This window comes from Scyliorhinus canicula, chromosome 7 (genome assembly GCF_902713615.1).
Source record: "Scyliorhinus canicula chromosome 7, sScyCan1.1, whole genome shotgun sequence".
Taxonomy (NCBI): domain Eukaryota; kingdom Metazoa; phylum Chordata; class Chondrichthyes; order Carcharhiniformes; family Scyliorhinidae; genus Scyliorhinus; species Scyliorhinus canicula.
Genome location: NC_052152.1, coordinates 131,237,824 through 131,261,908, shown reverse-complemented (window position 1 = coordinate 131,261,908; position 24,085 = coordinate 131,237,824). Strand labels below are relative to the sequence as shown.

The window sequence follows — 24,085 nt, the reverse complement described above, 5'->3', positions numbered from 1 at the left end:
TGTACACCTCGATCAGGTCACCCCTCAGTCTTCTCTGCTCCAGCGAAAACAATCCAAGCCTAGTTAACCTCTCTTCATCTTGTAAATGTTCCATCCCAGGCAACATCCTGGTGAAACCTGCAACCCCTCCAGTGCAATCACATCCTTCCTGTAATATGCCGACCAGAACTGCACACAGAATTCCAGATGTGGCCTCACCAATGTTCTATATAACTCCAACATGACTTCTTTGCTTCTATAATCTATGCCACGATTGATAAAGGCAAGTGTACCATTTGCCTTTTTCACCACCCTATTAACCTGCCTTTCTGCCTTCAGAGATCTATTTACAAACACTCCAAGGCCTCTGTTCCTCAGGACTTCCCAGTGTGGTGCCATTCATTGAATATTTCCTTGTCAAATTGCTCCTTCCAAAGTGCAACACCTCACACTTCACAGAATTAAATTCCATTTGCCACTTTTCTGCCCATTTGACCATCCCGGCGATATCTTCCTGTAATCCAAGACTCTCAGCCCCACTGTTAACCACCCGACCAATCCTGTGTCATCCACAAACTTACTGACCCCGCCCCCCCCCCCCCCCCACATAGTCATCTAAGTCATTTATATAAATGACGAATAATAGGGGATGCAGCATAGATCCCTGTGGTACGCCACTGGACACTGGCTTCCAGTCACTAAAGCAGCCGTCATTACCCTGTTCCCCTGTATCCCATGTGCATTTGCCTTTTTTATAAGTCTCCCATGTGGGACCTTGTCAAATGCTTTACTGAAATCCATGTAAACTACATCAACTTCATCTACACACAGTCACGTGCTCAAAAAATGTAATTCGATTTGATAGGCATGACCTCCCTCTGACAAAGCCATGCTGACTATTCCTGCTCAAACCTTGCCTCTCCATGTGGAGATAGATTCTATTCTTCAGAATTTTCTCCATTAGTTTCCCCAACACCGTCGTGAGGCTCACTGGCCTGTAGTTTCCTGGCTTATCCCGAACAGCCTTTCTTAAATAGTGGAAGCACATTCATGGTTCTCCAGTCCACTGGCACCTCTCCCGTGGCCAGAGAAGAATTCAAAATTTGAATCAGGGCCCCTGCGATCTCCTCCCTCGCCTCCCACAGCAACCTGGGAGACAATTCATCTGGACCTGGAAATTTCTCCACTTTTAAGCCTGCCTACACCTCCAATACCTTGTCCCGCCCTATGACAACTTGTTCAATAACCTCACAGTCTCTCTCCCCGAGTTCCATATCTGCCTCATCATTCTCTTGGGTGAAGACAGATGTGAAATATTCATTTAACACCCTACTAATGTCCTCTGGCTCCACCCACTAATTCCCCCTTGGGCCCTACTTTTACCCTAGTTATCCTCTTCCCATTGGTATACTTATAGAATATCTTGGAATTTTTCCTACTTTTACCAGCTGGAGATTTCTCATATCCCCTCTTTGCTCTCCTAAATGTTTTCTTAAGCTCCATCCTGCACTTTCTGTACTCCAGTAAAGCCTCTCTTGTATACATTTTGCGAACTCTGCTCCATCTCAGCCCTTAACACAATAACTATCCCAGTTAATGTTGGGAAAGTTGAAATCACCCTGTATAATTACCCAATTATTATTTTTACACACTTCTGTAAATTGTGCACATATTTGCTCCTCAATCTCATGCTGACTATCTGGGTGTCTATAATAAACACCTACCAATGTGGCTGTCCCATTTTTGTTCTCAAGCTCTATCCACAAAGTTTCATTTAACGCCACCCCCAAGATATCACCTCACTTTTTTGCAGTAATTGACTCCTTTTTTAAATAAATTTAGAGTATCCAATTTTTTTTTTTCAATTAAGGGGCAATTTAGCGTGGCCAATCCACCTAGCCTGCACATCTTTGGGTTTTGGGGGGAAAACCCACGCAGACATGGGGAGAATGTGCAAACTTCACACATACAGTGACCCAGGGCCTCGATTCAAACCCGGGTCCTCAGCGCTGTAGTCCCAGTGCTACCACTCCGCCACATACCACCCACACAGTAATTGACTCCTTAACTAATGGTGCAAAGCCTCCCCCTCTTTTGCCCCCTCCCCCGTCCCTCCTGAAGATTCTGTATCCCGGGATGTTAAGCTGTAAATCCTGCCCCTCCTTCAACCCACATCTCCGTGATGGCTACTATAATCATAATTCCATGTGTTAATCCTCCCCCTTTACTCATTGTTTTACCTATACTCCGGGCATTAAAGTAGAGGCCATTCAGCCTTGTCTTACTCTCCTGAAACTTAATCCGCTATATTCCCTCTGACCTGATTGCTTTTCTATGTTATACTGTGTCCCTATTCTGCAAACAGTCTGTGTCTCCTCCCGCTGCCAAATTAGGCTCTACCGTCAATAATCTGGGAAATAGACCCCGTTGTCAGTAACCAAGGAAACAAACTCCACCGTCAGTAACCAGGGAACCAAACCCCACTGTCAGTAACCAGGAAAATAACCCCACCGTCAGTAACCAGGGAAACAAACCCCACCGTCAGTAACCGGGGAAACAAACCCCACCGTCAGTAACCAGGGAAACAAACCCCACCGTCAGTAACCAGGGAAACAAACCCCACCGTCAGTAACCGGGGAAACAAACCCCACCGTCAGTAACCAGGGAAACAAACCCCACCGTCAGTAACCAGGGAAACAAACCTCACCGTCAGTAACCAGGGAAACAAACCCCACCGTCAGTAACCGGGGAAACAAACCCCACCGTCAGTAACCAGGGAAACAAACCCCACCGTCAGTAACCAGGGAAACAAACCCCACCGTCAGTAACCAGGGAAACAAACCCCACCACCAGTAACCAGGGAAACAAACCCCACCGTCAGTAACCAGGGAAACAAACCCCACCGTCAGTAACCAGGGAAACAAACCCCACCGTCAGTAACCAGGGAAACAAACCCCACCGTCTGTAACCGGGGAAACAAACCCCACCGTCAGTAACCAGGGGAAACAAACCCCACCATCAGTAACCAAGGAAACAAACCCCACCGTCAGTAACCAAGGAAACAAACCCTACCGTCAGTAACCAAGGAAACAAGCCCCACAAGGCAGTTGCTTGGATAGACCTTGTGAGAGGATTACAACATGGATCTGTATCTATTCAATACCTTATCTTTGTCTGTGATGTCCACATAAATTGTACTTTGTGACGCTAGAGGGCACACCTCTGTCAATGTCCGGGAAAACATCTTAAATAGTGACCACTCTGCAAAATACCAACAATGCAGCAGAGTAAATGACAAGGGTCCAACAATGCTTACATATAAGTATTCTCTTTGCTTGTGTGTGTGTGTGTGTGAACGGTGTGTTTTACCCAGTTTAGCTCATATTTGAACTCCGTGCCCTGATGTGACTGAGATTTGCTTGTTCTTGGTCAGAACACTAAATGGGGGACGTAAGAGCTGTGCTTCAATTTGGTTGACAAACAGGGAAGATTACAAACCGAGTTCACCCCGTGCACAGTATTATTCCTATCAATCAACAACCTACATTTATGTTTCACCTGTGATACAGAATACATCTCGAGGCACTTTGCAGAGAGATAATGCCACAAAACTGGATACAGCCAAAGAATTATTTGGACGGGAGGCCAAAAGCTTGGTGAAAGAGATGAGCTTGAAGAGCAGCTGCAAAGGAGGAGTGGAAGACCAAGAGATGGAGAAATTTAGGATGGGAAGTTCAGAGCTCGATGTCCCAGACGGCACAACAACCAGCTGTATTTACATGGAGTTTTTAATGTAGTAAAAGAACTCAAGATCATCAGTCACCGAGTCACATTGAGATGTTATGACAGGCGGCCCAAAGCTAGGTCAATGAAGGAGGTTTAAAAGAATGTCTGAAAGGTAGGGAGGTAGTGAAAGTATGAGGCTTACAGACAGAACTTCAAAGCTTAGGGTTTCTGTAGCTGTAGTCACAGTCACCAATGGTTATATAAAGGTTTAAAATAACTGCTTTCCTTTTTACTCGATGCCTTAATTTGTTAACACTCGAGAATAAAAGTTAATCAATTTATAAGCAAACAGAAAATCAAACACCAAATGCTGGCAACATCTGGCAAGTTAGTCAGCAGGAAGGGCGTTAACATTTCAGGTGTATAACCTAAAATGTTTTGGCTCAGTGTCTGGCACCCTGATCCCACATACCCCACCTTACTTCCAGTCACAATGTTGTGGGTTCAGGCTCCACTCCAGAGACTTGGAAACATAAGTCAGACTTAACACTTCAGCACTGAGGGAGCTTTGCATGTCTTTCGGATGTGACATTAACCCAAGGTCCCGCCTATCGGTGAATGTAAAGATTTCATGGAACATTGTAAAGGCAAACAAAGGAATTCTTCCCAACCAATGTCAGACAAAGAAGAATAGTTGGCCATTATCTTGTTCCCACATTTTACAGCAGTGACTACATTCCAAACGTAGTACCTGGCTGTAAAGCATTTTGTGAATCCTGAGATGGTGAAAGGTGCAATATAAATGTAGGTTCTCACTTATTTAAACTACTCAATGAAAGGTTCACATCTAAAATATTAGCTGCTCTTCATCCTCAGATGCTGATGTGTTTGTGGTCTAACCCCAGCATTTTCTTTCGTTTCAAACCCGATGTACCTACCTCGTTTTCCAGAACCGGAGGAATAGAGGTCAAACACGACAGACAGGCTCTGTGTCAGCTCCCAGGAGGTATTGGTGCAAAGCTCATTCTAGACAGACAGCAGAAAAAACCCTTCTGTTTAATAAGAACACAAAAATGTAAGACGCAAATAATTACAGACATTACAAAGGTTTTTATAGTCACCCTTAAATTGCATTTTATAAATTGCTAACCAATCAAAAAGACACTGTTGATGCCTGGAGAACCATGACGCCAAATATATTAATTAGGCTATGTGGAACATAAAGTGGGAAGAAAATCCCTTGTATTTATGCAGATCTGCACCCGCTGTATATGTATCTGAGGTCCTGCGCACATCATCTGAGATTACTATAGTACCAGGCACATAATACTGGGTATCTTTGGGTCCAAGGACAATTCCATTATTATTATCCATTAACTACAGCGGTGGAACTTGAGATGCAGCCCAAAGAAACTTACTGAGAGAGAATTAGACTAATGCCAGAAATGGGCGGATTTTCTAAAGAGGAAAGGTTGGACAGGCCAGGCTTGCATCCACTGGAGTTTACAAGAGAAAGAGGTGACATGATTGAAACATACAAGATCCTGAGGGGTATTGACAAGGTGGATGTTGAGAGGATGTTTCTTCTTGTGGGAGAATCTAGAACTAGGCGTCACTGGTAAAAAATAAGAGATAACCCATTTTAAACAGGAATGAGGCAAAATTCTTTCTCTCCAAGGGTCGCGAGTCTTCAGAACTTTCTTCCTGAAAGCGTGGTGGAATCAGAGTCTATGAATATTTTTCAGGCAGAGCTGGATAGATTCTTCGTAAGCAAGGGGATGACAGGTTATTGGGGGTAAGCTGAATGCACATTTGAAGTTACTATCAGATCAGCCCTGACCTTATTAAATGCAGAAGCAGGTTCGAGGGGCCAAATGGCCTACTCCTCCTTGTTCGTATGTTTGTATTTGTAGCAACAGAAGGCATAGGGCCAGGAGAAGAGAGTTGCTCTAGAGTAAGCACTTGGCTTTTAAGGTGTTACATGGGGTTAGACTTAGAAGGAATGCAAAACGGTCTAAATTTGATAAACAACACAATGCAGAAATGCACATAGTGTAGTAAATAAGGTCAGTGAGCTTCCGGTGCAGATAGCCCTCCTGGGAACTTGATGGCCAGGCTCAAAAAGAGTGAGTATTAAATATTCTAGGATACGAGATTTTCAAGAAGGATTGGGAAGGAAAGAAAGGAGGGCGCTCAAGGAGAATATTACAATGCTGGAGGGAGGATGCCTTACAGGGGTCAAGAAGAGAATTTCTTTGGTTCAGTAACAATACACAACTGGGTTTACCCTATAGTGGAAAAAATAGGGAGGAGCAAATATGCTGGGAAATTAAAGAGAGGCTGCAAGATTGGGTGCTGTCGAGGGAGGGGGTAGGGGAGGGAAAGGTGTCCGAGGTCTAAAAGGAACTGGTGGACCGGGAGGGAGCCCAATGGGAGACATTAAATGGAAGTGGGAGGGAGGGGGGCGGACGGGGGGGGGAGACAGTTGGCCAGGACGTGGGAAGAGTCCCGGTGGAGGGTGAATGCGTCCTTGACATGTGCAAGGCTCAGCATTACTCAGTTTAAAGTAGTCCACAGGGTGTATATTGCGGTGACTAAGATGAGTAGGTTCTTTGAGCGAGTGGAGGACAGGTGTGGGCGGAGCACAGGGAGGCCCAGGAATCATGTCCACACATTTACGGCATGTCCGATACTGAAGGGGTTCTGGCAGGGGTTTGCAGACATAATGTCCGAGGTATGGGGGTGAAGGTGGCCCCGTGTACAGAGGGAAGCGATATTTCAGGTGTCGGAAGACCCGGGATCCAGGGGGGGTGAGCGAGGCTGATGTCTTGGCCTTTGCCTCCCTGATAGCCCGGAGGCGGATTTTACTTGGGTGGAGGAACTTGGAGTCGCCGAAAGTGGGTGTGCGGTTGAGCGACCTGTCGGAATTCCTGAGGTTGGAGAAGGTCAAGTTCGCCTTAAGGGGGTCAGCCGATGGGTTCACCCGGAGGTGGAAGCTGTTCATTGCCTTCTTTAAGAAGGATTGATGTGTCAGTAGAGAGTGAGGGAAGAGGGGATAAGGGGGTTAAAATGGGGAAGGCAGGATGGGAGGAGGGGTGGGGCAGGTGCGCTGGAGTGTGCGCAGGTTATTTTATTATGTTGTACAATCTTACTTGAGCTCTGATTTAGTTTGTTTATTGTTTGTTTATGCAAATGCCGGAGTAAAATATATTTTTTTTAAATGAGTGCGTTCAGAAGTTTCCAGCTCGAGAAACTTCCAGCCCAATGAGAAAGAAATCATTGCTAGACCCAGTTCTTGGGAATGAAGTGGACGAAGTGTCAGTAGGGGGACATTTAGAGGTCAGTTACTGTAGTGACATACGCTTTAGGTTGTCTATGGAAAAGGAGAGGGGACAATCCAGAGTAAAAATAATTAACAGGGGGAAAGCTAGCTTCAATGGGGTAAGAATGAATCTGCGCCGAATAAACTGAGATCAAAAGTATTTCTAGTTCGCTCAAGTAGATTCGCTTGAGGGGAAAGATAGAGCAACCAAAGCCACAGCTCCCAGGATAATGAAGGAGATGGCAAGTAAAATAAAGCAGGTGCATGACAAATGTAAGGTTGATAACACAAGTGAGAATCAGGCAGAATATAGAAAGTTCCGAGGGAAAATGAAACAGGAAATCAGAAGCAAAGATAAAGTATGTGAAGATACTGGTAGCTAACATCACAGGGAATTCAAACGTCTTCAATCGGCATATAACCGTAAAAGTGTAGCAAGGTGAGGGGTGGGCTGTTTAGGAACTAAAATGGGGTCTACCCATGGATGCACAGGGCAAGCCTGAGGCACTAAATAATCTGTCTTAATCAAGGAAGAACATGCTGCCAAAGTCACAGCAAAGGAAAAGGTAGTTGAGATATTGGATGCCCAAAAATTTGTTAAGTATTAGAATGGCTGTCTGTACTTAAAAGTTGATAAGTCAACAAGACTGAAGGAAGTATGAAGGATGAAAATTATAGGGTGACTGGTCATAATCTTGGCACCCTCCATAGACACAGGAGTGGTGCCAGAGGACTGGAGAATTGCAAGTGTTATACTCTTGTTCAAAAAGAGATACAAGAATAAGTCCGGTAATTAAAGGCTGCTTAACCTGTCATGGGAAAATCTTTGGAAATGATAATCCAAGACAAAATTAAGACACCTGGACAAATATGGATTACTCAATGAAAGCTAGCATGGATTTATGAAAGGCAAATCTTATTTAACTAACGTGATTGAGTTTTTTGATGAGGGAACAGAGAGAGGTGATGAGGATAAGACAGTTGATGTGGTGTACATGGACTTCCAAAAGGTATTTGATGAAGTGCCATATAATTGACTTGCCAAGAAAGTTGAAGCCAGCATGTAGATGAAGTTGGCTGAGTACTAAGAAACAGAGCGTAGAGGTGAATGGCTGTTTTTGGACAGGAGGAAGGTACACAGTGGTGTCCCCAGGATCTGGATGAGGACCACAACTTTTCTTGATATATATTCTAATGACATACAGGAGACAATTTCAAAATTTTCGGATGACACAAAACTTCAGAATATTATGAAATGTAAGGAAAATAGTGCAAAGTAGTACATTTTGTAGGAAGAACAAGGAAATATGATTTAAAATAAATGGTACAATTCTAAAGGGGTTGCAGGATCAGAGGGACCTGAAGATATATGTGCATGAACTGTTGAATGTGGTGGAGCAGGTTGAGAAATTGAGGGCAGCACAGCAAGAGGGAGTAAACGCACCAGCACTTTAAAAAGCATAACAGGTACACGTTTTGAGAACAATACCAAGAAATGGACTGTTGAAAAGTCAGAGGGTCGGACTTCCAGTGGCGGCCATGGAGGAGTAGGTTGCACATTTGATCGCTCCCGGCTGTGACGGACTTTTGACCTTTTCCCCCCGTTTTTCCCCCGGATTTTACGGAATAAATCGGTGAAGAGTGAGACAGTGAGGAGAAATCCCCCTCCAGTGTACGGAGAATTGGACCAGAAGTGGCCGTGTAAGAAGACAAAGTCCTACAAGGAAGACGCGAGCAGAGCTGGTAACGCGGGAAAGCATGGCGGAGAGCAAGGGCTGCGGGGAGAAGGCACAGTGGTCGACGGAGCAGTTGGAGAATTTTTTCAAAGATTGCTTCGCCAAGCTGAAGAAGGACACGCTGAACACGATTAAGGCTTCGATTGATCAAGTTGTGCAGAATCAAGAGACCCACGGAAGAGTGATCCAGGAGGTAGAGAAAAAGGTGTCCGAGCACGAGGAATACACAACCGTGCTGGAGGCCAAGGTGGAGATGATGAACGACCGCCAGGAAAGAATGCAGAAGAAGCTGGAGGACCTGGAGAACAGGTCCAGGCGGCAGAACTTTAGAATTGTCGGCCTCCCTGAAGGCAGTGACAGATCAGATGCGAGGGCTTATGAGACGGACATGTTGGAGAAGTTGATGGGGGCTGAGGCGTTACCTCGGCCCCTGGAAGTGGATAGAGCGCACAGAGCCCTCGCGAAGAAGCCCCGATCGAACGAGACGCCGAGGACGATGGTGGTACGCTTTCACCGATTCCTGGACAAGGAACACGTTCTGCGGTGGGCCAAGAAGGAACAGATGAGCAAGTGGGAGAATTGTAAGCTGTGCATTTCTCAGGACCTGGGCGCGGATGTGGCCAAGAGCCGAGCTGGGTTTAATCCGGCAAAAACGGCCCTCTTTGAGAAGGGGGTGAGTTTCGGGTGTCGTAACCAGCCCGTCTGTGGGTCACACATGAGGAACGGGACTTCTACTTCGAAACAACAGACGAAGTATGTACTTTGATTAAAGAAAAAAGGCTGGAGCCGAACTAAAAGACACTGAAGCCTTGGAGAGTACTGTGGTGGCGATTTGTTGTGCTGGGCTGTATAAGTATAAGTAGTGTTACATGTAATAAGGGGCTGTTTCGATGGCTAAAGTTAACTTTGTCTTGCAGGGATCTGGTATGGGGGGGATGGTCTTTGGAGCTGGCTCTGTTTTTGGGTGTTTTTTTCTAAAGTGGCTGTTCCTTTACTGTTTTTTCTGAAGTTTGTTTACTGGGGAATACTATACTTTTAATATGTTTCTCCAAGTGGGGTGAGAGGGGAGAGAACAATGGGGAGACAGACTGCTTGGTGCCATGGGCGTGCGCTACCAAGTCTGCATGGGTCAGCTGACTCTCGGAGGCGCAGTGGGGGTGAGCAGGTGTTAAGCTGGAGCCTGACTTGGAGGGGTTGGGTTTCTAGTGCTGTTGCTAGAGGGGGAGGGGGGGGAGCTGCTTTGCTGACAGGGGAGGAACTGTTACTAGGGAACAAATAGGAGGTCAGAACGGCAAATGCCCGAGGGGGGGGGGGGGGGGGCCAGAGGAGGCAGAGGACGCGAGCTAGAGGCTGGCCGAATATGGGTGATGGCTAGACGGCACTGTACTCAAAGACCAGGGGGTAGCGATCTTGATCAATAAACGAGTGGCATTTGAGGCAGGGAAAAATCCAAGACAGGGAGGGTGCCACCGCGGCAAAGGAACTGAAGCCGTTTATGGCACAGGTGGGGGGAGTAGACCCATGGAGGTTTGCACGGCTAAGGGCGAAGGAGTTTTCTTTTTTCTCACATGTCCACAAGGTATACTCTCGCATCGACTTTTTTGTTCTGAGCAGGGCGCTAATACGGGGGACTGGTGGATACTGAGTACTCGGCAATCGCAGTGTCCGATCATGCCCCACATTGGGTGGATCTACGGGTTAGTGTGGAGAGAGGACAACACCCGCTGTGGAGACTGGATGTGGGGTTCCTAGCGAACAAAGCGATCTGTGGGTGGGTTAACAAGCCCATCCAGAACTACCTGGAAACAAATGATACGGGCGAGGTCTCTGCAGCGATGGTTTGGGAAGCTTTGAAGACAGTGGTCAGAGGGGAATTAATCTCGATATGAGCCCACATAGAAAAGGCGGAACGGGTTGAGAGGGATAGGTTAGTGGAGGAGATACTCCAGGTGGACAGGAGATACTCGGAGGCCCTAGACGTGGAGCTACTGAGGGAGCGGCGGAGGGTATAGGCGGAGTTTGAGCAGTTGACGACAGGGAAAGCGGTGGAACAGTTGAGGAAGGCATGGGGACAATTTATGAGTACGGGGAAAAGGCAAGCAGAATGTTAGCGAACCAGCTCAGGAAAAGGGAGGCAGCAAGGGAGATAGGGAAAGTAAAGAGTAGAGGCAGGAATACTGTCCTGGACTGTGGGGGTGAATGAGGTGTTTAAGGACTTTTACAGTAAATTATATGAGTCGGAACCCCCGGCTGGGGTGGAGGAGATGAGGCAGTTTTTGGATCAGTTGAGGTTTCCGAGGGTAGATGAGGATCTGGTGGAAGGGCTGGGAGCCCTAATTGAGATTGAGGAAATAATCGACGGGCTGGAGGGCATGCAGTTGGGCAAGGCCCCGGGGCCAGATGGCTATCCGGTGGAATTCTACAAGAAGTTTTCAGAGATATTGAGCCCATGGCTGGTGAGGACATTTAATGAAGCAAGAGAGAAGGGAGTCCTTCCTCCAACAATGTCGCAGGTCCCAATTTCATTGATCATGAAACGGGAGAAGGATCCGGAGCAACGCGGGTAATACAAGCCAATTTCTCTACTGAATGTAGACACCAAACTGCTGGCTAAGATACTGGCCACAAGAATAGAGGACTGTGTCCCGGGGGTGATAGGGGAAAACCAGACACAATTTGTAAAGGGCAGGCAATTCAAAGCCAATGTTCAAAGGCTTTTAAATGTTATTATGATGCCCTCAGAAGGAGAGAAGGTGGAGGTGGTGGTCGCGATAGATGCGGAGAAGGCTTTTGATCAGGTGGAGTGGAATTACTGTGGGAGGCGCTGGGAAGGTTTGGGTTTGGTGAGGGTTTTATTGACGAGGTGCGGGTGCTCTATCAGGCACCAGTAGCGAGTGTGCATACGAACCAACTGAGGTTGGGGTATTTTAAACTACACCGAGGGGTGAAGCAAGGGTGCCCCCTCTCCATGTTACTGTTTGCTCTCGCCAAAGAGCCATTAGCCAGGGCGGTTTGGGGGGGGCACCCTTGCTCGTCCCTCGGTGTAGTTTAAAATATCCCGACCTCAGCCAGTCCGAACGCTACTCGCTACTGGTGGGTGGAGCACCAGGTATTGCTTTACGCAGATGACCTGCTCCTGGATATTTCAGACCCATTGGAGGGGATGGGGGAAGTAATGCGAATCCTGCGGGAATTTGACAATTTTTCAGGGTATAAATTGAACATTGGGAAAAGCGAGATGTTCGCGATACAGGCAAGAGGACAGAAGAAGAGACTGGGAGAGCTGCCGCTTAGAATGGTAGGGCAGAGCTTTTGATATTTGGGAATCCAGGTGGCCCGGGAATGGAAGACACTGCACAAGTTAAACCTATCCCGGTTGGTAGAACAAATGAAAGGTGACTTTAAGAGATGGGACATGCTCCCGCTATCATTGGCGGGGAGGGTACAGACCGTGAAAATAACGGTCCTCCCCAGATTTCTGTTTGTCTTTCAGTGCCTCCCCATCTTCATCCCTGAGGCCTTTTCCAAGCGGGTGAATAAGATTATTTTGGGCTTTGTGTGGGCGAGTAAAACCCCGCGAGTGAAGAATGTGTTGCTGGAGCGCAGTCGGGGAAGGGTGGGTTGGCGCTGCCAAACATCTGCAATTACTACGGGGCGGCGAATATAGTCATGATTAGGAAGTGGGTAGTGGGGGCAGGGGGGAGGGGTCCAGTGTGGGAGCGGATGGAAGCGGCGTCATGCAAAGACACAAGTTTGGGAGCACTGGTAACGGCACCTCTTCCGATCCTGCCAGCCCAATACTCCACAATTCCGGTGGTGGTGACGGCTCTGAGAACCTGGGGGCAGCGGAGGAGATATAAGAGAGTGGAGGGGGCTTTGGTTGGGACCCCGATTTATAATAATCATCGGTTTGTACCGGGTAGGTGGATGGTGGGTTCCGGAGATGGCAAAGGGCAGGAATTAGAAGGATGGGGGATCTATTTATAGACAGGAACTTCCCCAGCTTGAAAGCCTTGAAGGATAAATTTGAATTGCCAGCAGGGAATGGGTTCAGGTATTTGCACGTGCGAGACTTCCTGAGAAAGCAGGTTCCGGCCTTTCCACTGCTGCCGCCATGGGGGATACAGGATAGGGTAGTCTCCAGTACCTGGGTGGGAGAGGGGAAGGTATCGGATATTTACCAGGAGCTCTCGGAGGCAGAGGAAACTCCAGTGGAGGAGCTTAAGGGCAGGTGGAAGGACGAGCTAGGAGGAGAAATAGAGGCGGGTCTGTGGGCGGATGCCCTAAGCAGGGTTAATACATCCTCATCATGTGCCAGGCTTAGCCTGATACAATTTAAGGTAGTCCACCGGGCACACATGACAGCGACTAGGAAGAGCACGTTTTTCAGGGTAGAGGATAGGTGTGTGAAGTGGGCAGGAAGCCAAGCAAATCATGCCCACATGTTTTGGGCATGCCCGAAGCGAGAGAGGGTTTTGGCAGGGTTTTGCTAAGGCAATGCCCACGGTACTAAAAACACGGGTGGTGCAATCTTTGGAGTGTCAGAAGAGCCGGGAGTTCAGGGGGCGAAAAAGGCCAACGTCTTGGCCTTTGCCTCCCTGGTAGCCCGGTGACGGATCTTGTTAATGTGGAGGGAGTCGAAGCCCCCGAGTGTAGAGACCTGGGTTAGTGACATGGCTGGGTTTCTCAGTCTCAAGAAAATAAAGTTTTCCTTAAGAGGGTCAATGGTTGGGTTCACCCAGAGGTGGCAGCCGTTCGTCAACTTTCTCGGGAAAAATTAAAACGTCAGCAGATGCAGTATTCCAAGGGGGAGAAAGAGAGGGCCGGACTTTTGTTTAATGGTTGAGGTGTGTGAAGATTTGGATGGGGGTGGAATTGTTTATTATTATTGTTATCATTGTTATTGTTATTATTATAAAAACTTTCAAATACCTTAATAAAAATATATTTAAAAAAAGAAAAGTCAGAAGGTCATGATCGCTGATGTGGAGGAACAAGGAGAGAGAGAAAGAGAGAGAGAGAGGGACTGATTGGTACAGGCAGATTCAATCATGGCTTTTAAAAGGGAATTGGTTAAGTACCTGAAGAGGAAGGTGAAAGAGGAATGGGACTGAGTTTCTCACGCAGAGAGCCAGGACAGACATGATGAGCTGAATGCTGCAACCATTCTTCGCTTTTCTGTTCCTTTGAATAGCTAGCAGAGATACAATGGACCAAATGACTCTCGGTGTTATAAATCTCTATGGTTCCCTGCCTAACAACATTTCCTTACTGCATGAAGAAGCACCAGAACAGAGGCACTTTAGACAACAGCAATACGAACATCTTTGAAAGGTTGATGTTTGCAAAACATACACAAGACTCCAATGTTCAACACTCACCCTGCAAACAGGTCTGACATGGACAGCTTGCGAATGGTAACTGGTGTGAAACAATCGTTCAGCTTTCAGCAGTACTGCCAACCCTGCCTACAACACAAAACACCTCATTACAAAGAGCAGGCGGAAGGGAAAAAAGGAGTAGAAAATAGAACTGAAAAAGCTGAATGCATCCAAACATAAAAGCTGATCATCTAAGACAATTGCACAAGTCAGCTATCACACCATGCACCAAACACATTTCACACATCAAGTATCACACTTTGCATCTAGATCACACCAGTCATATGCCATCACCCGTCACATGCCGGTCACAACTGCTGCCACCCCCATTACCAGACCAATCTATGACCCAATTACTCAACATATAATATCTCTATCTGTAAAGCCTATTTAGGGGTGGATTCTTCCGACCCGCCCGCTGCAAGATCATCACGGGTGAGACACCGAAAATGGAAAAGTCCACTGACCTCAAGCGAGATTCTGCAGTCGCTGGGAGGGCGATGCCGGAGAATCCCGCCTTTAGTTTTTGAGTTAAGCTTTCCATCATTTTACCAATTTTTAATCGGTAAGTATCTATATACAATCAGATTCCATTTGCAAGGCTGTAGACCAGTGAGATGGAATATTTGGCATTGTTCTGATCAATGGGGATGGAGTTCTGAATAAAGGGAAACTGTAGATGGCACATGCTAAACGTCATATATTTATTAAAATAATAGCAACAGTCCCATGAGCCCTCAATCCCCTGACAAGCTCTGAGACTCCCCGCCCCTTCCCCCATTGCTCCCCCAGTCCCTGCCCCTTCCTAAACTCTCATCTCCACTCTCAACCTTGTTCCAACAAACAGTTGCACACTCTCCAGAGCCTGAACACTACCATTCCCCATTGGCCCTTCCTACTCCATCCTCCCTCTGGTAATCAGACACCACAAATCATGCAAGACGCATGGTCATCAGTGTGCACCGTGTTCTGGTATTTGCTGCAACTCCTACTAATGATAATGACTCTTTCCTTTGTTTTTGTATGGTAAACAAGTTCATTTCAAAGTGGTCTGCATTACTTTTGCCACAATATATTTAAACCCATTAGTTATTCTTCGTTTGATTTATTTCTAACCTCTGTTAGTCCTGCACCTTTTAAAAAAATTATATTTCCCAGCATCTTTATTGGAATTTATCACTTTCCCTCGTGTGTTTTACCTTTGATCCACAGGGTAGGAGTTTTTTCCATGGAGTAAGATTTTCAGTGCAAACAATCTCTCTTGGCAGTGCTGCATATCTGAGGAATTTATGGTCCATTTCTATGGAGAAACATATAGATGGGGTGAGATATCTTGCCACCAATGTATGGTGTAAGATACAAAGCATAGAGATATTATACTGCAAAATAGGAAGCATCCAACAATGATTCACTGCTGGTGGAGTCAAGCTTTCACTATTTTACCAAAGTACAGCAGACACAGGCCACCATGGACTTCCATTCAATTGGTCCACAATTATGCTTGGAGACCACAGTGGTTTGCCGTTGCTTTCTGCAATAGGGGTGACCAGGAAACTCTCCTGCTCTTACTGCCTACCATCAGGTACATTAGAAGAATTTACAGACCTAGAATCAACCTGTTTGGCCAACATTATGAACATAACTTTCATGGCTATCAAGTCCTGAAGTTGGACTTGAACCCGGAGCTTCTAGCCGAGAGGCAGGGATTCAACCCACTGTTCCACAAGATTCCACCCCCCCAACGGACATATATAAAACCGCTATTAGACCAGCTGTATAATGTAGTGCTTACCATTAATGATGCCAAGAGGTTTGAATGAAGCTGTTGGAGTAACAGTGTTTGTTGAATCAATGAAATTAAGAGATGCACAGAACAGACCAGAGAGAACATTAGTCAGCTCCTTCCAAGTGGTATCAACGCTGTGAAGGAAAGGGTTATCTGGGTTAAAGTCAAACAGTAAATTCTTAATGAAATTACATGGCAATCAAACCTGAAAACAAAAGAGACAAAACTAGCAGTCTCATTTTATAATAATAATAATTTTTATTAGTGTCACAAGTAGACTTACATTAACACTGCAATGAAGTCACTGTGAAAATCCCCTAGTCGCCACATTCTGGCGCTTGTCTTTCAGGACTTGTGGAGGGAAACCGGAGCACCCGGAGAAAACCCACACAGACCCGGAGGAAACCCACAGACACTGGGAAAACATGCAGACTTCGCACGGACGGTGACCCAAGCCCAGAATCGAACCCGGGTCGCTTTTATAAACTTTACCTCTAATTACAAGGGAGTGCTGACATACAGTGGACAACTGTCTCATTAACATTAGCACACCATGAGGCAGCACGGTGGCACAGTGGTTAGCATTGCTGCCTACGGCGCTGAGGACCTGGGTTCGAATCCCGGCCCTGGGTCACTGTCCGTGTGGAGTTTGCACATTCTTCCCGTGTTTGCGTGGGTTTCACCCCCACAACCCAAAGATGTGCAGGGTAGGTGGATTGGCCAGGCTAAATTGTCCCTTAATTGGAAAAAATTATTGGGTACTCTAAATTTAAAAAAATTAAAAAAAACATTAGCACACCATTTCACACAACCACATTCATTGTACAGCCAAATCCACCATAATTCCACCATAATCGGCGCAGGAATCAAATTATGCCCAACTTTGTGGTACAGGCTTATGCTCATAAGGAGCAACAAAATTGAGTTTGCAGCACATACCCACAGCCGCCAGAGGGAGCCAACTTTCATTCCATCAGTCTAAACTAAATTCTAAAACCATTGCCCAGAAGTGAAAGCTTCCGTGACCCAATGAATTGTCTAGTGTTCTGCAATATTCACTTCAATATAAACAAAAGTGAGTAACAATATGGAAGCTGGTTAGAACTGAAATACCATGACTGATATCGGCAGCACAGTAGCACAGTGGGTAGCACTGCTGCTTCACAGCACCAGGGACCCAGATTCGATTCCCGGCTTGGGTCACTATCTGTGCGGAGTCTGCACTTTCTCCCCCTGTCCGCACGGATTTACTCGGGCACTCCGGTTTCCACCCACAAGTCCCGAAAGATGTGCTTGTTAGGTAAGTGCCCTGACGAAACTCCTGCAGACGGGGAGAAAGTGCAAAGTCCACACAGACAGTCACCCAAGGCCAGAATTGAACCCAAGTCCCTGGCGCTATGAGACAGTAGTGCTAACCACTCTGCCACCATGGTTAAACTTACAAACCTAGTGACTATAATTGCTGGATAGCCAAGGGACTCTGGTGGTATTGGTGAATGTGTATGGGCCTATTTGGGATGACGCCGGATTCATGAAGAGGCTATTCGGGACAATCCTGGATTTGGCCTCTCACCTGCTGATTATGAGGTTGGGGGGGGGGGGGGGGGGGGGAGATTTTAATTGTGTACTGGAGCCAAGGGTGGATTGATCAAGCCCCAAGTCGATGGGGAGTTCAAGAATGGCGCACGAGCTGGGAGGGTTTACGGAGAGGATAGGGATAGTGAATCTGTGGGGGTTTGGGCACCCGAGGAAGAGGGTACTCCTTCTTCTCACATGTGTAAAGGGTATATTCCTGTATTGACTTTTTTGCTGTGAGTCGGGCAGTACTTATAGTGGTGGAAGGAGCAGAATCTGTGTGTATAGTGATTTCGGACCATCTCCGCACTATCTAGACGTGAAACTACATCCGGGCCAGGCGCAGAGGCCGGGGTGAAGGTTGGATTCGGGGCTTTTGGCAGACAAGGACTAATTATAATTATAATGGGACTAATTATCAGCAACTGCGCCCAGTCCCAAGAGGTTTAATGAGTTATCAAAGAAACATCCGAGAAGGAGGTAGTCCATGACTCACTCTGTCACTGACGACTGAAACCAGACCCAGAGCTCCGCTCCGGGTGGGGCCTGCAGGAAAGGCAGCCCCCACCCTCCCCTTCTCCAGAAACCATGAGTGAAAGAGAGGTGCAGCTCGCGAACAGAGAACTTGGAGATTACTTGTCCCAGCGACTTTGGAAAGAGCCTGTAGTGAGAGACTGTAGAAAAAAGCTGGACGTTAACTTTAGTTGTGCAAATTACAATTCCCCAACAATGCAGTGTTGGCACTTCAAATATTGACCATCAAAACCCCATAGGAAGCGGAGGAAATTACACCCCATCACTCTGATGGATCAATATGCTTCTTGCGGATTGAGACTTAGATAGTACGCAACAACACCATGACCAGAAGTCCATCAGGCTACTATTAACAGGCTGAAAAATGCTCTCTTGGAGAAACAGCACAAGGGTGGAGCAGTAAAATCTATCATTCTTATTTTTGTATTCAAATCCTTAATAGCCACATCTCTCCCTAAATCTCTGGAACCTCCGCCAGCTCCACAACCATCCAAGATATCAGCGCTCGTCTAATTCTGGCCACTAGAACACCTCTGATTTGAATTGTTCCATGTCTGGCAGTTGTACCAGCAATTGCCTGGGTCCCAAGATCTGGGATCCTCTCGTTACTCCTCTCTACCTCGCCTTCCTGCTTCAAGGCACTCCTTAAATTCAACATTTTAATTTTTGTCTATTTATCTCCTCTAATATGTCCTGTCCAATGTGACTTGATATCATATTTTCTTTTATAATGCCTCCGTGAATCAACTCGGGGTGTTTTAATATGTTAAAGATGCTATACAAATACAAGCAGTGGTTGTACTGTTGTGTGATTCCTGCAACTCAACATTTTACACAGAGGAGGTAGTGTTGTTTGAGGTGGAGCATTTCCATCAACTGAACTAGGCAGGTAATCTGCCCAATTCTACCCCAGCACAGTCCAAGCCTATAACATTCACTCAATTGCATTGTCAATACTCATCTCCTATCTCATCAATGTCCATCACTAGCAAAACATCCCAACCCTCATTGATACTGCTTGTATGTCTCCGTGTCAATCACTCCCCCTAACAATGACCCGCTCCCTCCCCATCATTACAATTCCACGACTGACAGAATCTATTGCACACGACTTACAGCACCATATCCCAAATCCATGCCCCCGTTGATAGCATCCATCACCTCCCAACTGCCAACATCCATCATCCCGAAACCATCTTCCCCGAATGACACAATCCATCGCCCTGGCTGGCACAATCCGTCGCCCCCGATTGACACAATCCATTGCACCCGACAATCCGTCACCCCTGACTGAAACAATCCACAGCTCCCAACTGACACAATCCACAGCTCCCGACTGACACAATCCACAGCTCCCGACTGACACAATCCATAGCTCCCGACTGACACAATCCACAGCTCCCGACTGACACAATCCACAGCTTCCGACTGACACAATCCACAGCTCCCGACTGACACAATCCACAGCTTCCGACTGACACAATCCACAGCTCCCGACTGACACAATCCATAGCTCCCGACTGACACAATCCATAGCTCAAGATTGACACAATCCATAGCTCCCGACTGACACAATCCATAGCTCCCGACTGACACAATCCATAGCTCCCGACTGACACAATCCACAGCTTCCGACTGACACAATCCACAGCTCCCGACTGACACAATCCATAGCTCAAGATTGACACAATCCATAGCTCCCGACTGACACAATCCATAGCTCCCGACTGACACAATCCATAGCTCAAGATTGACACAATCCATAGCTCCCGACTGACACAATCTATAGCTCCCAACTGACACAATCCACAGCTCCCGACTGACGCGATCCATAGCTCCCAACTGACACAATCCACAGCTCCCGACTGACACAATCCACAGCTTCCGACTGACACAATCCACAGCTCCCGACTGACACAATCCACAGCTCCCGACTGACACGATCCATAGCTCCCGACTGACACGATCCATAGCTCCCGACTGACACGATCCATAGCTCCCGACTGACACAATCCACAGCTCCCGACTGACACAATCCACAGCTCCCGACTGACACAATCCACAGCTCCCGACTGACACAATCCACAGCTCCCGACTGACACAATCCACAGCTCCCGACTGACACAATCCACAGCTCCCGACTGACACAATCCACAGCTCCCGACTGACACAATCCACAGCTCCCGACTGACACAATCCATAGCTCCCGACTGACACAATCCACAGCTCCCGACTGACACAATCCACAGCTCCCGACTGACACAATCCATAGCTCCCGACTGACACAATCCATAGCTCCCGACTGACACAGTCCTCAGCTCCCGACTGACACAATCCATAGCTCCCGACTGACACAATCCACAGCTCCCGAGTGACACAATCCATAGCTCCCGACTGACACAATCCATAGCTCCCGACTGACACAATCCACAGCTCCCGACTGACACAATCCATAGCTCCCGACTGACACAATCCATAGCTCCCGACTGACACAATCCACAGCTCCCGACTGACACAATCCATAGCTCCCGAATGACACAATCCATAGCTCCCGACTGACACAATCCATAGCTCCCGACTGACACAATCCATAGCTCCCGACTGACACAATCCATAGCTCCCGACTGACACAATCCATAGCTCCCGACTGACACAATCCACAGCTCCCGACTGACACAATCCATCGCCCCGAATCCGTCGCCTCGACTGACACAATCCACCATTCCCAACTGACACAGTCTGCCTCTCCTCACTGATACAATCTGACGCCCCCGACTGACACAATCCACCATTCCCAACTGACACAGTCTGTCTCTCCTCACTGATACAATCTGACGCCCCCGACTGACATAATCCATCGCCAATATCCATTGCCATGACTGACAAAGTCCATTGCCCCAAATCCATCGCCCCAACTGACACAATCCATCGTCCTGACCGTCACAATCCCTCTCCCCAACCGACACGATCCGTCTCCCCGACCGTCACGATCCCTCTCCCCAACCGACACAATCCGTCTCCCCGACCGTCACGATCCATCGTCCTGACCGACACGGTCCGTCTCCCCAACCGACACGATCCCTCTCGCCGACTGACACGATCCGTCTCCCCAACCGTCACGATCCCTCTCGCCGACCGTCACAATGCATCGTCCTGACGGACACGATCCATTGTCCCGACTGACACGATCCCTCTCCCCAACCGACACGATCCGTCTCCCCGACCGTCGCGATCCATCGTCCCGACTGACACGATCCATCGTCCCGACCGACACGATCCCTCTCCCCAACCATCACGATCCATCGTCCCGACTGACACGATCCCTCTCCCCAACCATCACGATCCATCGTCCCGACTGACACGATCCATCGTCCCGACTGACTCGATCCCTCTCCCCGACTGACAAGATCCCTCTCCCCGACCGACGTGATCCCTCTCCCCGACCGACACGATCCGTCTCCCCGACCGTCACGCTCCATCGTCCCGACCGACACGATCCCTCTACCTAACCGACACGATCCGTCTCCCCAACCGACACGATCCATCGTCCCGACTGACTCGATCCCTCTCCCCGACCGACAAGATCCCTCGCCCCGACCAACATGATCCGTCTCCCCGACCGACACGATCCATCGTCCCGACCGACACAATCCCTCTCCCCGACCGACACGATCCATCGTCCCGACTGACACGATCCATCGTCCCGACTGACTCGATCCCTCTCCCCGACCGACAAGATCCCTCTCCCCGACCGACATGATCCCTCTCCCCGACCGACACGATCCGTCTCCCCGACCGACACGATCCATCGTCCCGACCGACATGATCCCTCTCCCCGACCGACACGATCCGTCTCCCTGACCGACACGATCCGTCTCCCTGACCGACACGATCCATCGTCCCGACCGACATGATCCGTCTCCCCGACCGTCACGATCCATCGTCCCGACTGACACGATCCATCGTCCCGACTGACTCGATCCCTCTCCCCGACCGACAAGATCCCTCTCCCCGACCGACACGATCCGTCTCCCCGACCGACACGATCCATCGTCCCGACCGACACGATCCATCGTCCCGACCGACACGATCCATCGTCCCGACCGACATGATCCCTCTCCCCGACCGATCCCTCTCCCCGTCACGATCCCTCTCCCCGACCAACACGATCCATCGTCCCGACCGACATGATCCCTCTCCCCGACCGATCCCTCTCCCCAACCGTCACGATCCGTCTCCCCGACCGACACGATCCATCGTCCCGACTGACATGATCCCTCTCCCCGACCGTCACGATCCCTCTCCCCGACCGACACGATCCATCGCCCCTACTGACACGATCCATCCCCCGACTGACATGATCCCTCTCCCCGACCGATCCCTCTCCCCGACCGACAAGATCCCTCTCCCCGACCGACACGATCCGTCTCCCCGACCGACACGATCCATCGTCCCGACCGACATGATCCCTCTCCCCGACCGATCCCTCTCCCCAACCGTCACGATCCCTCTCCCCGACCGACACGATCCATCGCCCCGACCGACACGATCCGTCTCCCCGACCGACACGATCCATCGTCCCGACTGACATGATCTCTCTCCCCGACCGACACGATCCATCGTCCCGACTGACATGATCCCTCTCCCCGACCGATCCATCTCCCCGAGTGCCACGATCCCTGACTCACATAATCTGTTGCCCCAGCTGATGGGCTCTCCTCATGGCCGTTACCATCCCAGCAACATGCCCCCTCCCCCTACCCCTCGGGCCCCCTCCCCCTCGGTCCCTCTCTCCAGGCCCGTGTCGGCCACTCACCCTTCTTCTTGCAGCTCTCTCCCGCGCCCAGCTCCACATCCCAGCGGGTGCGGAACTGGAAATCAGCCGCCAGGTCCCCGGTGTTCAGCGGCTTCAGCACCAGCTCCTCCTCGAAGCGGTCCCGCTGCGGACACTGCGGGGGTCCCGCCGCCCAAGCCGGGCCGCTCACCGTCAGCAGGACCAGGCCGGCGAGCATCAGAAAGCGGCCCGGGCCGGGACCAAGGCCAGGCGCCATCACCATGGAAATGGCCATGGCCCGACCGGAAATCACAGACACTTCCGGGGTCAAAATACACGCCCAGCAAACACCACGGTTCTCCACAGTGAGAAAGAGAGCCCACTCTGAGAGACTCAGACACTGAGAGGCTCAGACCACACTCTGAGAGGCTCAGACACTGAGAGGCTGAGACCATACTCTGAGAGGCTCAGACACTGAGGGGATGGTATCAGACACTGAGAGATTGATATCAGACACTGAGAGGCTCAGATACTAAGAGATAGTTATCAGACACTGAGAGGCTGATATCAGACACAGAGATTGATATCAGACACTGAGGCTGATATCAGACACTGAGAGGGCAGCACGGTAGCACAAGTGGATAGCACTGTGGTTTCACAGCCCCAGGGTCCACAGGTCCCCGCTGGGTCACTGTGCAGAGTCTGCACGTTCTCCCCGTGTCTGCGTGAGTTTTCTCCGGGTGCTGCGGTTTCCTCCCACAGTCCAAAGATGAGTAGGTCAGGTGGATTGGCCATGCTCAATTGCCCTTAGTGTCCAAAAAGGTTGGGAGGGGTTATGGGGATATGGTGGAAGCGAGGGCTTAAGTGGGTTGGTGCAGACTTGATGTCTGATGGCCTCCTTCTGCACTGTATGTTCTATGGTATCACACACTGAGAGGCTAATATCAGACACTGAGAAGCTAATATCAGTCTCTGAGAGGCTGATATCTGATGCTGAGATCGATATGAGACTCTGAGAGGCTGATATCTGACACTGAGAGGCTGATATACAAACAGGAAGCTGATATCAGACACAGAGGTTGATATCCGACGTTGGGATCAATATGAGAGGCTGATACCAGACTGAGGCAGACATCAGACACAGAGGTTGATATCAGACACTGAGAGGTTGATATCAGACACTGAGAGGAGGCTGATATCAGCTACTGAGGTTCATATCAGCCAGTGAAATTGATATCAGACACTCAGAGGCTGACATCAGTCAGTGAGAGG

At 48.8% G+C, this 24,085-nt stretch overlaps 1 protein-coding gene across 1 annotated transcript in view; it reads right to left on the bottom strand.

The window, feature by feature from the left end:
* The window catches only part of pigt (phosphatidylinositol glycan anchor biosynthesis, class T), a 57,140-nt gene extending 34,011 nt beyond the window's left edge, over positions 1 to 23,129 (bottom strand). The window contains exons 1-7 of the mRNA XM_038802946.1: positions 22,856 to 23,129; positions 18,002 to 18,179; positions 15,937 to 16,064; positions 15,344 to 15,444; positions 14,145 to 14,231; positions 4,644 to 4,731; positions 3,143 to 3,240 (exon numbers count right to left, since the gene is read on the bottom strand). Of these exons, the coding sequence (XP_038658874.1) occupies positions 3,143 to 3,240; positions 4,644 to 4,731; positions 14,145 to 14,231; positions 15,344 to 15,444; positions 15,937 to 16,064; positions 18,002 to 18,179; positions 22,856 to 23,108 (933 nt within the window). The 5' untranslated portion in view covers positions 23,109 to 23,129. The remainder of the gene's footprint in view (positions 1 to 3,142; positions 3,241 to 4,643; positions 4,732 to 14,144; positions 14,232 to 15,343; positions 15,445 to 15,936; positions 16,065 to 18,001; positions 18,180 to 22,855) is intronic.
* Between the last annotated feature and the right edge of the window lie 956 nt (positions 23,130 to 24,085).